Here is a 17,094-nt window from a genome sequence, read left to right as displayed (position 1 = left end):
AATTCCGACTCATAGCAACCCTGTAGGACAGAGTAGAACTGCCCCATAGGGTTTCCAAGGCTGTAATCTTTATGGAAGCAGATTGCCACATCTTTCTCCCATGGAGCGACTGGTGGGTTGGAACCACCAACATTTTGGTTAGCAGCTGAGCACTTTACCACTGCACCACCAGGGATCCTTTCAGTGTTGAATAGGAGTAGTGAAATTGGACACCCTAGTCTTATTCCTGATCTTAGTCGAAAAGTTTTCAGTCTTTCACCTTTGAGAATAATGTTAGCTGTGGGTTTTTCATAGATGCTCTTTATCAGTTTCAGGAAATTCTTTTCTATTCCTAGTTTGTGGAGTGTTTTTATCATGAAGGGGTGTTCAGTTTTGTTAAATACATTTTCCTCATCCATTGGGATGATGATGGGGTTTTACTCCTTTATTCTATTGATATAGTATACTACATTGATTGCTTTTTGGATCTTAAAACAGACTTGCATTCCTGAAATTAAGTGTGCTTGGTCATAGTGTATAATTCCTTTTATATGTTACATGATTACTGTATTTTTATACATATAACGAATGCCTTCAATGTTTGTTTGCCAGCTGCACCCTCCCCCCACGAGGTATTTTTGTAAGCACACTATGCTAATTTTTTTACAACAACGTGTACAAAAATTGGCATAGTGGCACTTACGAAAATACCTCACTGCGGGGGGTGGACGTGGCTGGCAAACAAATGTAGAAGGCAAGCGTTATTTGCATAAAAATTTGCTAATATTTTATTGAGGCTTTTTGTATCTCTAGTCATTAATGTATATTGGTCTGTAGTTTTGTTTTCTTGTGATGTCTTTATCTGATTTTAGTATCAGGATGATACCAGCCTCATATAATGAGTTGGGAAGTGTTACTTCCTCTTATCCATTTTTGGATGAGTTGGGGAAGAACTGGTATTAATTCTTCTTTGAATATTTGGTAGAAGTTACCAGTGAAGCCACCAGTGCATAGGCTTTTCTTTGTGGGAAGTTTTTTAATTATTAGTTTGTTCTCTTAATTTGTTATACGTCTGTTCAAATTTTCTGTTTCTTCTTGGGTCAGTTTCAGTAGTTTGTGGCTTTCTAGGCGTTTGTCCCATTTCATCTATGTTATGTAATTTGTTGACATATACTTGTTCATATACTATTTCCTTATAATCCTTTCTATTTCTGTAATGTCAGAAGTGGTGTCCCATCTTTCATTCTAATTTTATAAATTTGAGTCCCCTCTTTTCCTTGGTCAGTCTAGTTAACAATTTGTCGGTGTTGTTTATACTTTCAAAGAAACAAATTTTGGCTTTGTTCTCTATTTCATTTATTTCTGCTTTAATCTTTATTATGTCCTTCCTTCTGATTGCTTTCAGTTTTGTTTACTCTTCATTTTCCATTGTCTTAAGATAGAAGGTTAGTTACTGATTTGAGATATTTCTTCTTTTTTTAAATATAGGCATTTAAAACATAAATTTCTCTCTAAAGACTACTTTAGCTGCATCACATAAGTTTTGGTATGTTATGTTTTCGTTTTCATTCCTCTCAAAGTATTTTCTAATTTTCCTTATAATTTCTTCCCCTTAACCCATTGGTTATTTAGGAGTGTGTTGTTTAATGTCCACATATTAATGTCTCAAATTTCCTTCTGTTATTGATGTGTAATTTAATTCCATGTGGTTAGAGAATATATTTTGCCTGATTTCAATTCTTTTTTTTAATTTATTGAAGCTTGTGTTTTGGCCCAGCATATGATCTGTCCTGGCAAATGTTCCATTTGCACTTGTGAAGAATGTATATTCTGCTGGTTTGGGATGGAATGTTCTATAGAGGTCTGTTAGATCTAGTTTATTTATATCATTGATTGTGTCTTCCATATCTTATTGATCTTCTGTCTCATTGATCTATCCATTATTGAAAATAAAGCATTTAAATCTCCAACTTTTATTGTTGAATTGCCTGTTTTTGCCTTCAGCTCTGTCAGTTTTTGTTTCATGGATTTCAGGGCTCTGTTTTTAGGTGCATATATGCTTATATAATTGTTATGTCTTCCTCATAGATTGACCTGTTAATCATCATAAAATGTCCCTCTTTATTTTTTTTGTTTGTCTGATATTAGTATAGCCACTCCAGCTTTCTTTGGTTGCTCTTTAAATGGTATACATTTCGTTTATATTTTCATCATTTTATAATCCATTTGTAGATTTGACTCTAAAGTGTGTTTCCTGAAGACAGCATATAGTTGGATCTTGTAGTTTTTAATGTAGTCTAGCAAACTCTGTCTTTTGAGTGGATTGTCTAATACATTTATGTTTATTACCATTATTGATATGGCTGGATTTACATTTGCCATTTGTTTTTATTTTTCTATATGTTTTATGCCTTTTTTTATTCCTTCATTGCTCCTTTACTGCCTTAGTTTGCATTAAGTGAATAATCTACTGTAACATTTTATTTCCTTTAATGATTTTTTTTCTTACTTTTTTAAGTTATTTCCTTAGTGGTTCCTCTAGGGCATATGGCATACATCTTAACTTACCAGAACTACTTGGAATTTATAATAACATAATTCTAGTGAGATATAGAAACTTTACTCCTACGTAGGTCTATTCCCACCCCCCTTTTTTGTGCTAATATTGTTATACATGTTATGTCTGTATATGTTACAAGCCCAACAATACATGATTATAATGATTGTTTTATCTAATTTATGTCTTTTAAAGGAGCTGAGAAATGAAAGGAGCACAAGAATATATTTATAGAGTCTGTTATATTAATCCTCATGTTTATCCTTTCTGGTTCTCTTTCTGTGGATTTAAATTACTATCTGGTGTCATTTTCTTTTTCCAGTGCAGCTTTTTTTCCCCACCCACCTCCTTTGTATATAATATATTCAACTGGTATGTCAAATATATTACATTTATATATGTTAGAGTCACAATACAATTATGTACATATTTTTATACACTTGCTTTTAGATCAACTAAGAGAAGAAATATGGATTATACCATCTTTTATACTTACCTACATAATTACCTTTACTGGCATTTTTTTTCCCAAATGGATTCAGATTATTGTCTGAGGTCCTTTGCTTTCAGCCTGAAGAACTACCTTTACTATTTCTTGTAAGGCAATGTGCAGTTCTCTCAGTTTTTGTTCATCTGCAAATATCTTTATTTCACCTTTAGTTTTTAAAGGTAGTTTTGCTGGATATATGATTCTTGATTGACAGTATTTATTTTTTCTTTAAGCATTTTGAACGTCACCCCAGTGCCTCTAGCCTTCATTGTTTCTGATAGAAAGTCCACTGTTAATCTTACTGGAGTTCCCTTGAACAGGAGTCATTTTTCTCTTGCTACGAAGATTTTCTCTTTGTTTTTGACTTTCATCATTTTGATTATGCTGTGTCTATGTTAGATCTTCTTGCATTTATCCTATGTGGAGTTTTTTTGAGCTTCTTGGGTGTGTAGATTATTTTTCATCAAATTTGGGAAGTTTTCAGCCGTTATTTCTTCAGATGTTCTGTTCCTTTCTCTGTGTCCTCTTTTTGTACTCCCATTATACATATTTCAGCGCACTTATTGAGTTCCCACATTTCTCTGAGGCTCAATTCATTTTTCTTTATTCATTTTTTCTCTCTGTTCTTCATATTGAATAATCTCTATTGATATATCTTCAAGATCGCTGATTCTTTCTTCAGCCAGATAAATTCTACTGTTGAGCCCCCTCTAGTAAAGTTTTCATTCCAGTTACTGTGCTTTTTAACTCTGGAGTTTCCATTTGGTTCTTTTTTTTTTTTAATCATGCCTCTGTTGAGAGTCTCTGATGAAACATTGTTATCATACTTTCCTTTACCTCTTTAAGCATAGTTTTCTGTAAATCTTTGAACATAGCTACTTGAAGTCTTTGTCTTATAAGTTTGACATCTGAGCTCCTCTCAAATGCAGTATCTGTTGCCTGCTTTTTTCTCATATGTGGGCCACACTTTCCTGTTTCTTTGCAGGCCTCATAATTTTTTGTTGAAAACTAAACATTTTATTTATTTATTTATTTTAATTGTACTTTAGATGAAGGTTTACAGAGCAAACTAGTTTCTCATTAGACAATTAATATACATATTGTTTTGTGACATGGGTTGCCAATTCCACAACATGTCAACACTCTCCCATTCTCGACCTTGGGTTCCCCATTATCCGCTTTCCTGTCCCCTCCTGCCTTCTCATCCTTGCCCCTGGGCTGGTGTGCCCCTTTAATTTCGTTTTGTTTTATGGGCCTGTCCCATCTTTGGCTGAAGGGTGAATCTCAGGAGTGACTTCGTTACTGAGCTATAAAGATGTCCAAGGGCCATACTCTCGGGATTTCTCCAGTCTCTGTCAGACCAATAAGTCTTTTTGTGTGTGTGTGTGAGTTAGAATTTTGTTCTACATTTTTCTCCAGCTCTGTCTGGGACCCTTTATTATGATCCCTGTCAGAGCAGTTGGTGGTGGTAGCCAGGCACCATCTAGTTGTGCTGGACTCAGTCTAGTGGAGGCTGTGATAGTTGTAGTCCATTAGTCCTTTGGACTAATCATTTCCTTGTGTCTTTCATCTTCATTCTCCTTTGCTCCACACAGGGTAAGACCAGTGGAGTATCTTAGATGGCCACTCATAAGCTTTGAAGACCCAAGATGCTACTCACCAAAGTAGAATATAGAACAATTTCTTTATAATCTATGTTACACCAGTTGAGCTAGATGTTCCCCAAGACCATGGTCCCCAGAGCCCTCAGCCCAGTAATTTGGTCCCTCGGAGTTTGGATGTGTCTGTGGAGCTTGCATGACTTTGCCTTGGACAAATTCTGGCTTCCCCAGTTTTGTGTACTGTCTTACCCTTCACCAAAGTTACCACTTATCTGTTGTCTATTTAGTGTATTTCCTTCTCACCCCTCCTCTCCGTCATAACCATCAAAGATTATTTCTTCCTGTGTGTAAACCTTTTCATGAGTTTTTATAATAGTGGTCTCATACAATATTTGTCCTTCTGCGATTGACTTATTTCACTCAGCATAATGCCCTCCAAATTCATCCATGTTGTGAGATGCTTCACAGATTCATCATTGTTCTTTATCATTGTGTAGTATTCCATTGTGTGTATGTACCATAAGTTTGTTTATTCATTAATCTGTTGATGGGCATCTAGGTTGTTTCTATGTATTTGCTATTGTGAATAATGCTGCAGTGAACATGGGTGTGCATATGTCTATTCATGTGGCAGCTCTTATTTCTTTAGGATATGTTCCTAGGAGTGGGATTGCTGGATCATAGGATATTTCTATTTCTAGCTTTTTAAGGAGGTGCCGTATAATTTTCCAATGGTTATACCATTTTCATTCCCACCAGCAGTGCATAAGAGTTCCAACCACCCTGCAACTTCTCCAACATCTATTATTTTCTATTTTTTTGATTTATACCAGTAATGTCGAGGTGAGATGGTATCTCATTGTGGTTTTGATTTGTATTTCTCTAATGGCTAGTGATCACAAGCATTTCTTCACGTGTCTGTTAGCTGCTTGAATGTCTTCTTTGGTGGTTTCTATTCAGATCCTTTGTCCATTTTTTAATTGGATTATTTGTCTTTTTTTAGCAGAGGTATTGTATTTTCCTATAGATTTTAGAGATTAGACTTTTGTCAGATTTGTCATAGCCAAAAATTTTTCCCGTTCTGTAGGTTCTCTTTTTACTCTTTTGGTGAAGTTTTTTGATGACAATAAGTGTTTAATTTTTAGAAGATCCCAGTTATCTAGTGTATCTTCTGGTATTTGTGTATTATTAGTTATAGTTTGTATCCTGTTAATGCTGTGTTTTAGGGCCTCTAGCAGTTGATCCTGTTCTTTCTTCTATGATCTTTATAGTTTTTGGTTTTATATTTAGGTCTTTGATCCATTTTGAATTAGTTTTTGTGTATGGTGTGAGGTATGGATCCTGTTTCATTTTTTTGCAGATGGCCATCCAGTTTTGCCAGCACCATTTGTTAAAAAGACTGTCTTTTCCCCATTTGATGGACTTTGGGCCCTTGTCAAAGATCAGGTGACCGTAGGCGGATGGATTTACATTTGGGTTCTCAGTTCAGTTTCGTTGGTCAGTGTGTCTGTCATTGTACCAGTACCAGGCTGTTTTGACTACCATAGCTGCATAGTAGGTTCTGAGGTCAGGTAGTGCGAGGCCGCCTACTTTATTCTGCTTCTTCAGTAGTGCTTTACTTATCCAGGGCTTCTTCCCTTTCAGTATAAAGTTAATGATTAGTGTTTCCATCTCTTTAAAGAATGCTGTTGGTATTTGGATCGGGATTGCATTGTATTTGTAGATTGCTTTGGGTAGAATTGATATTTTTACAATGTTAAGTCTACCTATTCATGAGCATGGTGTGTTTTTCTATTTATGTAGGTCTCTTTTGGTTTCTTGTAGTAGTGAAAACTGAACATTTTAGATAATATATTGTAAGAACTCTCGATACTTCCCCCCACCTTTGTGGCTCATTGTTGTTCTTGTTTATTTGTTTAGTGATTTGATTGTACTATTTCAGTGAAGTCTGTTTTCCCTGCAGTGTGCAACCTCTGATGTCATTCCTCAGAGGACACAACTCTCTACATGTGCACCACCATTCTAGAATAACAGTGGTTTTAGCAGGGTTCCCTTTGATTGTCTCTTTCTCTCATGTCTTTGTTAAGCTGTCTCCCTCTGTTGTTATTACACGGAGTTCTTAACCTCCAGTAATTGCCACCTGTTTGCTCTATTGTTTTTGACAATTTCCTGCAGGCATAAATTTCTCCACAGCCTGATCTGATTAAAATTGGGCCTCTTTTCAGGGGTAGTCTTTGAGGCTTGTTCTGACCCCAGGTAGGTTCATCTTAGCTGTCTCTTTCCATGATTCTCTCTGTTAAACTTCTACCTGGTCTAAGGTTTAGCTTGTTGCTTTTCTGGAGCCACCAGCTTCCTCTGAGTTGCTTACCACCAAAATTTCCTTTTTTTTTTCTTTGACAGTACCCTTAGGCTTGAACTTATCCACAGTCTGTCCCAAATAAAGTCATTTCTTAATACTATATCAGTAAATTTCCATGTATCTAAGCCTTCAAGAATATTCAGTATACTATTTTATTGAGTTGCTTTATCATTTACTTGCACATCCAACTCCTTACCTTTGGATATTTAGATTCCTTCTAAATGTTCTATTATTGTAATAATTTTAATGAACATCTCCAAATAGATACATTTTTCCTTCGTTTTCTTATTTCCACAGGATAAATTCATAAGAGTGGAATTTCTGTGTCAACCTCCCATGTCATCAATATTTTTTGTGGCTCTTGTTATATATCATCAGATTTCTTTCTAAAAGGATTGTACCAGTTTAAATTGCTGCTAGCAACATATAAGTCTGCTAGCTTCACTTTAACTTCTTTATCTTGGGTGTTACCCATAATATATGGTTTATAATTCTGCAGAGATAAATCTAAGTGTGTTTAGTGTTTGCTGTACTATGTTATTTTATCAGAGGAGCAGAGATAACTTTTGATTTGTTCTTTCCACGCTTCTTCCAAGTCACCTGGAACCTCTGTGACTCCAAGTAGTGGGTCCTTTGCTAGCACATATGGTCAACAGACATCTGTAGATAATCGTCAAGGTCAGTGGCAACGCCGAAGAAGGCTGGATGGAGCACTGAACAGGGTTCCAGTTGGATTTTATCAAAAAGTATGGAAAGTTTTGCAGAAGGTGAGCATAATACATTGTGGATGTCTCTTTATTTCCTCCTTTGAAATCCTCAGTCTGCTTGGCTGAGACATAACATGACAACAATTGTGTAAAAGGCGTGTACTCATTTGGACAAAACCTAGAAGAAAACATAAAAACAAAACAGTGAATTTCTTTTGGTAGCATTATTGATAATTTGGTTTCTTTCCATTATTGTTCCTATAGTGTTATTTATAAATTAAATTTTTAAAATCATCACTTCTCTGATGTTGGACATGTTGGGCTGACACATTCTAGTTTGAGACTTTGTGCTACATTTGCTACTGATAAAATGAATTTGGTGCCAACGAGCTCCTTTCTTTATAGCTATTGTAGATTGGAAATGTTATTTGTATCAGTGTAGTGCTCATAACCAGATATTACTGTGGTAAAACAACTGCAGTGTCTGAAGAGTTGTGTGAGGAACTCTTACCTATATATTTTCTTAGATGAAAACTATTAAATAAATGCAATGTCATAATGATGTTAACAGGCCAATGACAGTGACCAATTTTTGTTTTTCTTGCAAAAGTTTATTTTGCCAAAGACATCTAAGGGAACTTTATGTCATTATGATAATGACAGATTTAGAGGGCTGAGAAGACCATAGTGCTCATTCATTGTCTCATCCATAGTCTCTTAGTTCCACTTTTTACTACATTGACCTCAGTAAGGACCTGAAGAGCACTTCTTCCAGGACTTCAAAACCATTAGATTATTTTTTTCTCTGTTAGCCTGCCAGTATTTTTCCAGGGACAGAGTCAGATGATCTTTTGGGAAGGGGAAAGTTGATTTCTCAGACCATCAGTACTGGCGATCTTTTCAAGGAGTACCTAGGACTTGCTTTCCTTCCAGCTAACTTTTTTTTTGTGTGTGGTGAGAATATACACAACAAAACATGCACCAATTTAACAATTTCTGCATGTATAATTCAGTGACATTGATTCCATTCTTCAAGATGTGCAACCATCTTGAGGAAGATGATAAATACTGTGGAAAAAATAGAACAGGGTAAGGGGATCAAGAGTTTTGATGGGGGATGCTTAACTTGAAAATGTAGCAACTATACATGTCTGATAAGTGCATATTTTACGATTTTTTTCTGAAGCCCTATTTGTGATGGCTCTGGGACATAACATGATGTCCTCCCAGGTAGTCTGAATATTTGGAGCTAGTCTATCTCAGAAGGTAGATCTTCCTTGTCCACTCCAATTCCCTAAGTATAGGATGAACCTTGGGCCTCCTAGTCCAAACCTGCATCTTGGCACATAGGAATGGCAAGGACATTTGTGCTGTCAAGCCTCTCACTGGCCTGTGATTATTCCGCATATACCCAGTGAAGCACACACAGAAATAACTTAGTGTCTCCTTACAGTCTCCCAGTTGTTAGCATATCCTTGGTGACAACATATTTTTTCTGTTTTGCAGTGTCATGGACTTTCTGTGGAAGGTTTTGTTCTTCCTTCTTCCACCACTAGGGAGGTAAGATTCTGTGTCTTTCACATTTATGTGGCGGATGGCTTGTCTGGCTAAAGTATTTCAGTGATCATTTTTCAGAGTACCAGAGACATGCTTTTATAAATCAACTAAACTTGAAGTGCACTTGAAGAAAGGAGATAATGATTTTTAAAAATAGAAATTGGAATCCAAAACAAAAACCCATTGCTGTCAAGGTGATTCTGACTCATAGTGACCATATAGGACAAAGTAGAACTGCCCCATAGGGTTTCCAAGAAGCGCCTGGTGGATTCGAACTGCCAACCTTTTTTTTCCCCAAATTTTTTTTTATTGTAGTTTAGATGAAGGTTTACAGAATAGTTTGTCGTTAAACAGTCAGTACACAAATTGTTTTATGACATTGGTTAACAACTCAACGACATGTCACCACTCTCCCATCTCAACCTTGGAGGACCTTTTTTTTTTTTTTGGTGAAAATATGCATAGCCAAAGATACACATTTCAAAAGTTTCTACATGTACAACTCAGTGACATCGATTACATTCTTCCAGTTGTCCTGCTATTCTCACTATCTTTTTCCAAATTATTCCATCACCATTATCTTCAACTCACTGCCCCCTAGGCTTCCCATCAATCGTTTTGAGTTGCTGTTGTCAGTTTTATCTCACATAGATAATTCTCTTTTTTTTTTTTTTACTTTAGATGAAGGTTTACAGAACAAATAGTTTCTCATTAAACAGTTAGTACACATATTGCCCCATGACAATGGTTAACAACCCCACAACATGTCAACACTATCCCTTCTCAACCTTGGGTTTCTTATCACCAGCTTTCCTGTCCCCTCTTGCCTTCTAGTCCTTGTTGAACTGCCGACCTTTTGGTTAGCAGCCAAACTCTTAACCAGTTCGCCACCAGGGTTTCCAGAAATGGAAAGATTAGAGAATAATTATGTAGTACATTAATTATATAAGGACAACTTCTTATAATGATTAAGTTAGGCTGGTTTATTGTGAGTATTGCCAGTGTTAGAGAGGATAGAAAGGATAGAAATTTAAGAAAGAATGACTACTTATGTCCCCTATCCTTTTCATTCCCACACTTCTCTACTAAGATGCTTGTAGACCTAGATCATAAACCAGCTGTCCTTAGTTCTAACTATATGTCAGAGTAACATGGACACCCATCTCCAACTTATTGGATTAGAATTTCCAGAAATGGCACTTCTGCATCTTTACTTTTTAATAACTCCATAGATGATTCTGATATATAACCATAGCTGGAAAACACTGAGGAACCACAGACATAGATTATCAGGTGCTTTTATACATTCATAGAGTCAATTCTCATTATTATTTATTCTATAAAGTCTCTCATTGTGAATACCGAATTAGTGAATACTGAACCACTGCTCCTAGGAGAAACGTTAGGGTTAGTTTCTGCAAGCCTCTGGTCACAACACTTTCATCAACCAGTCAATACATTACTTTGTTTTATGTGTGTTTCTGTTTGAAGACACCTTATTTAATGAATATTGTTGATTTGTCAACATTGAACTTACGGCCAACAACATTATAACTCATGCCTGAAAAAAGCTTATCTAACCACATGTATTTTCACTGTAAGGCACATGACAACCTTCTTGCACTTAAGAACACTAGACAGCACTTCAGCACTACACTTAGGGATCATTTTAAACAGCAAAATCACCAACAAAAAGCACAAAAATGCGAAAAATGTGGCATAAATAGACTATGAAAAGGACACTTGTTTACAGTATGAGAGCTGAAACAAGAAGGCAGAGCGTCACCTTGTTCGACCTCAGCTGGAAATGTGTTTGTCGGGTGACACAGATTTTTCACCACTCTCCTCCTGGCCACGAATGACTGCAAAAGCACTGCAAGTATTGATTTTGGGGTTACAAATAAATTTTAGTGAGAAGGCGAATTCGCCAATACAGAATCCATGAATAATGATGATTGACTGTAGTTTGCTTTTTACCCAAATCACATGGAAATGATAAAGAAGTAACTTTTATTCAAAATCAACAAAGGAGCTAAGAGTAGTAATATTGGACAGTAGAAAATTCTTGAAAACACTGGAGTTGTTACAGAAAAAGGCACAGAGGGGTACAGAAGGTTAATGCTACGCTTCAGGGCTTCACTCTTGCCTACTTGCCTTTTCTCTAATAAAGAACACTGTGTCCCCTATTTGTTTTTTCTTTGCCTTTAAGCAAGATTGAAACGTTAATAGAATTAATAATAATATATAGCTGATTAGCACCCTTAAGTGTCTTCAAAGCACTTTCACACATTATTTAATTTGATCTTCAACACAGCTATATAAGATAGGATTATAGTTCCCAGTTTACAGGTAAGGAAACAAATGTAGAGAGATTAAGTAAACTGCCAAAGGTCATAGAGCTAGTAAGCAGCAAAGACAGGATTTGAACCCACGTCTTCAAACTCTAAATCCTCATTGCCTCCCTAGAGTATATACGTAGTACAATTTTACCAAAAATTATTTCTCAATCCCCTTAACCCCAATCTGGAGCCCTGGTGGCATACTAGTTAAGAGCTTGGCTACTAACCACAAAAGGTCAGCAGTTCAAATCTACCAGCCACTGCTTGGAAACCTCGTGGAGCAGTTCTACTCTGTCCTGTCGGGTCTCTGTGAGTCGGAATCAACTAACGGCACACAACAACAACAACAATTTTTAATCTAACAGTATATAGATGTTTTACATAATTCTAATCATCAAATATATACAAGTTGAAGTTCTACTTAAATTTTTCCTTTATCCAGTCATTATTATTTTAAAAGGCTCCATAAAAATTCATGAAGTCGCTATACCATAGGACATTATTTACTCAGCCATTCCCATGTTTAGGTTACTTCTAGTTTTTCACTTGTGACTAATGCTGCTGTAAACACTCTTGCATGTAGAGCTTTTTCCTCATTTGAATCATTTCCTTAGGATGCATTCCCAGAAATAGGATTATGGGTCAGAAAGCATTGACGTTTTTATGACTCCAGTTATACATTACCAGATTGCCATCCAGAAAGACTGAACCAATTTACCCACTCGGTTACTTTGAAAGGGGCTGAAGCATTGCTCTTGGCTACAATATTTTTACTATGTTTCCGAATAGGCGATTGATGCCTCCTGGATGATGGGCACTTAGGAAGTCATTTTCTTTTTCTCCATCACAGATGACTCCAGGCGAGATTAAATTCTCTGTTCACGTGGAGTCTGTCCTGAATCGTGTACCTCAGCCTGAGTATCGTCAGCTTCTGGTTGAAGCCATCCTTGTCCTGACCATGCTGGCAGATATTGAAATTCATAGCATTGGAAGCATCATTGCTGTGGAAAAAATAGTGCATATTGCCAATGACTTGTTCCTTCAAGAACAGGTATGTAAACCTGTTGTTTTCTAAAAGGAGAACGTTTGACACTGACCTGACTGCATTCAGAGCTCCTTCATGTAGCCAAGGACACTTTCTTTTGCCCTCTTCCTCATGGCTCTTTTTCTGGGCCCTCTTTATAGTGAACCTGAACTCTTTACAAAAGAAGTAGACAGCAAAAGGACCTCTGTCTTTCACCATGTGTTTTGTGGTTGTGTTGGATGGTAAAAGTACCTGGCACTCAGAAGGCTTTTATGCTTTTCATCATATTTCAGATTTTTTATCACACTTCTTTTTGTAGCTATAAGAACTTAATAAGAGACTATTAGCTAGCATATCCTTTTTGGACCATTGAGGACAAAAAAGATTTGTTTTGGGCTTTAGTTTTTTGTTTTTGCTTTTGCTACTTATAGGAAAATATTAAAATGTGACTTTAATCCTTTATTTTTCTTATTTTTTTTAATATATCTTCTTCCAGGAAATTAACTACATTTTAAAAAAAAACTAGTTTTTGAAAACTTCCCAAATGTTTCCTAGGTTTAGAGTAGGAGCACATAAGATGAAGGGATGTGCACTGTTGTCAATAGGAAAATCTCCAAAACATGTCATAGGTGTTTTGTTCTATTAGGCACTGTGAGGGGATGCAAAAGAAATTAAAAGTATCCACAACTTTGAAGGACCGTCCTGATTTTAAATATTATGGTTTGTTGTCAGTCCATGTATCAGAAAATATGATCACCTTAGGCATGGACTCTAGCCTTAGGAAGCTTATGGTCTATTTGGATTAAATTGATTTGGAAAGGAATAATGTTCAGATGCAAGATAAAATTATTCATGTTGAAATGAGCAGTACTAGACGGATTCAGACCAAAGTCGCTAGAGTGATTTGTAGGTGTTAACATTTGACTCTTAACAGGTAGAAATCATTTAGTTAACTATTACATTTAACTTTCAAACTTCATTGTTATAGAGAAAAATCCTAAACAATTAATAATTTAAAAATAACTTCCATATGATTTTGGGATCTAGTGAAAAACACATTTATGGAAACTCATATTCACCCTTTTGTGTATAACACTTATCCCTCCCTGGCTAAACAGCCTAGGATCCACCTAGTTGGTTAATGGGGAGGAGGCTCTGTGTTATCCTACTCAGGACATTAATTAATAGAATTAGTAATTTTTCCTTTCCCCTTTCTTCTCTCATCCTTATAAATCAAACAGAAAACCCTCGGTGCAGATGATATCATGTTGGCAAAGGATCCTGCATCTGGCATCTGTACTCTCCTGTATGACAGTGCACCCAGTGGCAGGTTTGGCACCATGACCTACCTCTCCAAAGCAGCTGCCACCTATGTGCAGGAGTTCCTGCCCCACAGCATCTGTGCAATGCAGTGAGGGCTTTGGGTCCTGGCTGCTGGAAGCCTTCTGACAGTTGGTCTCTGCCTCGGTTAATTATGCATGGAACTGAAATGTTATTGCCTGATCACTTCCACCCTACCCCTTTCTATCCCATCCCACCCAAGAAGTGAACCTTTACCTGGAGGCTCACTTCTAGTGTGCATATGCTCAACCAGACATTTCATTGTTGGCCTTAATTCTTTCATGGTTCATAGCAGTTTGTCTTTTTACTCTATAGATCTGTTACCAGCTTAGTTTTCTAACTCCTGTTTGGTGAGCAGATATTAATAATAACTGATTCCTAAATTTTGGTTTTTCTTATCTGTGGTTTTATTGTGAGTATGAGGGATGGGTGCACTGGGACATTATTTCAAATGAGTGAACCCTAATATGTTGGATTTTATGCCACTATAAATTGGAAATATCTATTCTCAGTGCCTTTTCTTAGGAAACGAGAGTATTGGATCATGGTTTCATTCTTTATTCACATGTTGCCTCACACTGAGTAATGGAATCATTTCTGTGTAGAATTATTGTCTCTGCTTTTGCCTTCTCTGTATCTATACACAATTCCTACTTTCACTTTGGTGAAATATTAAAAAATGCGAGTGCAGTGTGTTTATTTAAGGATTTATGTATTAAGACTTAAAATCACATTTTATGAAGATTGCTGGTATATTTGCAGCAGAAAATGCAGAATGACTCAGAGAAATGGAGCCAGGAACCTAGTTCCAGAGAGGAAGGGGAGAGAAGAAAAGATGCCTGAGTAATGTCTTACACATAGGGAGCAGAGAGGGAATCAGAGGTAGGTTAATTCCCTGAAGATAGCCTTATGCACCTAATCCTTGCCTCTGAAGAGTGAGCCAACATAGAAAACACAGAGAATAATTGAAGCCTCTGGTTCTGGCAAAGAGAAATCCAGCAGTCTAGTTTATAACTGCTTTACTGAGCACTCTTTTCTTGTGTTCACCTGTTCTCTATCACTTACCTACTTACTTTCTACAGCATCCAGCCCCTCCAACTCCTTGCCCCCCCTAACTATTCACAAACTCTTTCACTTATATTTTCACTTCCTAATTCTAGTATTTATATCTCTATATATATTGGTATCTGTGGGCATACATCTGTTTCTTCTAAACACCTGCATTTGTGTGTGTCTAAGCATACATGGGAATTTTTCTGAATTTCAGTAGTTTTGATGTGTGTGTGTACACATTTGACTGAATGAGTAAGTATGTAAATACGAGTGTTGTGTGAGGGATGTGTGTGACTGTGGCATCAGGCTGACAAAGAATAATGTAGTAATATCTTAAGTCCTATTTTCTGGTCCCATGTATAGGTAGCCTTGCTTGGAGAATGTTTCTCCACAATTTTTCTTCTCCTGATTTGAGGGCAAAGACTTTGCTAATTTCCCTATTGTACCCAGACAGCTTCTTACTTCATTCCCCTCCTTCCTCTCAGATTTTGCTGGTTTCTCTCCAAGAATGGGAATGGGGAGGGTGAGGATGGAGGAGGAGTCTGTAAGCGGTTTGCACAGAACCAATGACAATCTTATGAATACATATGAATAAATGGGCATAGTAGAGTGGTAGAAAACAAATGGTGGAAAAAAAGAGGATGGCCAACCTTTTCAATACTTCTTTTAGAGCAAATGAAAACACACAGTAAGTAGTTTTCTGATTACATGGTTTTCTAGTCAATTTTAAAGAAAATTTACAACCTCTCTGAAACTGTTTGTCTTTTCACTGGCTGAAAGTGTATCCCAGTCACAGGGAGTACATCTGGAGTACCACAGGTAAAAGCCACCATTCCCTCTTACACTACTTTGCCTGAACTGACACTGATGGCTGCCCTTCTGGGTTTAGTAAATTGTCTAATACTATGATCCCCATACAGTGATATCTAATCTTTAAAGCAACTTTTAAAAAAATGTATTTGTATTGTGTTTATTTTAAGTGTGTGATACTAACTAAAGATGTGTTAGACTTTTGATAAAAGCTCTTATGTTTTGAAAATAGAATAAAGAATTAAAATTTCCAATTAAGTTTATGTCTGGTGACAATGTGCAAAACTTTATATGTGTTTTTGTAGTTGGAATTTATATCATAGCTTTATTTAACATATTCTTTAATTATACAATATAGTCAAAGCTCATTAATTGAGTCAAAGTAGAGGAATATTAAAAATATGTAATATGTTATATAATATGTGTTTAAAATGTTTTTAAAATGCAGTTTTATCAATCCAGTACATACCTTGCTAAATTCAAACAGGCTTCCTGAAGTTTTTAGGGAACCTGTTCTGATGAATAAGACTGATTTTTACTCAGCATTTCAACTGTGTGTTAATGATGCTTCTGTAGTACTGTAGGGTACTTAAAAACAGTTTATTCTCCTAAGTATTAAAAATATTTGGCAGAATCTTGTTTATACTATTCATTAAGCCCTCTGTATAACACGAGAGGCTTTATCAGACAAGGATTAAAATGTGTCCCCATAGTTCCATCCTGGTAAACCCAAACCAAACCCATTGCCATGAAGTCAATTCCAACTCATAGCAACCCTATAGGACAGAGTAGAACTGCCCCATAGGGTTGCCCAGGCTGTAAATCTTTATGGAAGTAGACATCTTTCTCCTACAGAGCGGCTGGTGGGTTTGAACCGCTGACCTTTTGGTTAACCAATGTGCCGCAAGGACTCCTTTCCATCCTAGTAAGTTAGGTTTTATTCTGGGAATTTTATGTAGCTGCTGGGGAAAAAGTTATTGTTGTTAGCTACAGCTGACAAAACCTCTACCATCTCTTTTTGCACTTACCAAATACGTAGTACCTATACTGTTGCAGTGGAGATAAATACAATATTCTCCACACATAGTCTTCATTTCCTATTTAACTTGAGTGACCTCAGGTCCTGGTTTGTCCAGACGGTCCCCATTTATGCCTGTTGCCCTGGCATAATTATTAATAGCATTCTCAGTTGCTCTCAAAAGTATCTTATTTTGACCTATTGAGTATAGGGAAGTCCCCAAGACTGTGGCCCTGAGTTGCTCTTCAAACCTTGAATT

At 36.5% G+C, this 17,094-nt stretch overlaps 1 protein-coding gene across 2 annotated transcripts in view; it reads left to right on the top strand.

The window, feature by feature from the left end:
- Positions 1–16,200, top strand: part of PHKA1 (phosphorylase kinase regulatory subunit alpha 1) — a 167,753-nt gene extending 151,553 nt beyond the window's left edge. Inside the window, exons 29-32 of one of the 2 annotated variants that reach the window (XM_004380152.2) lie at positions 7,583–7,753; positions 9,200–9,253; positions 12,440–12,640; positions 13,855–16,200. In XM_004380152.2, the coding sequence (XP_004380209.1) occupies positions 7,583–7,753; positions 9,200–9,253; positions 12,440–12,640; positions 13,855–14,028 (600 nt within the window). In that variant the 3' untranslated portion in view covers positions 14,029–16,200. The remainder of the gene's footprint in view (positions 1–7,582; positions 7,754–9,199; positions 9,254–12,439; positions 12,641–13,854) is intronic. The other variant, XM_004380153.1, reaches the window with a different exon arrangement.
- The last annotated feature ends 894 nt before the right edge of the window (positions 16,201–17,094 follow it).

This window comes from Trichechus manatus, unplaced genomic scaffold (genome assembly GCF_000243295.1).
Source record: "Trichechus manatus latirostris isolate Lorelei unplaced genomic scaffold, TriManLat1.0 scaffold00070, whole genome shotgun sequence".
NCBI lineage: Eukaryota > Metazoa > Chordata > Mammalia > Sirenia > Trichechidae > Trichechus > Trichechus manatus.
Note: the sequence above shows the minus strand (reverse complement) of the source record. Positions and strands in the feature narration are given on the sequence as shown.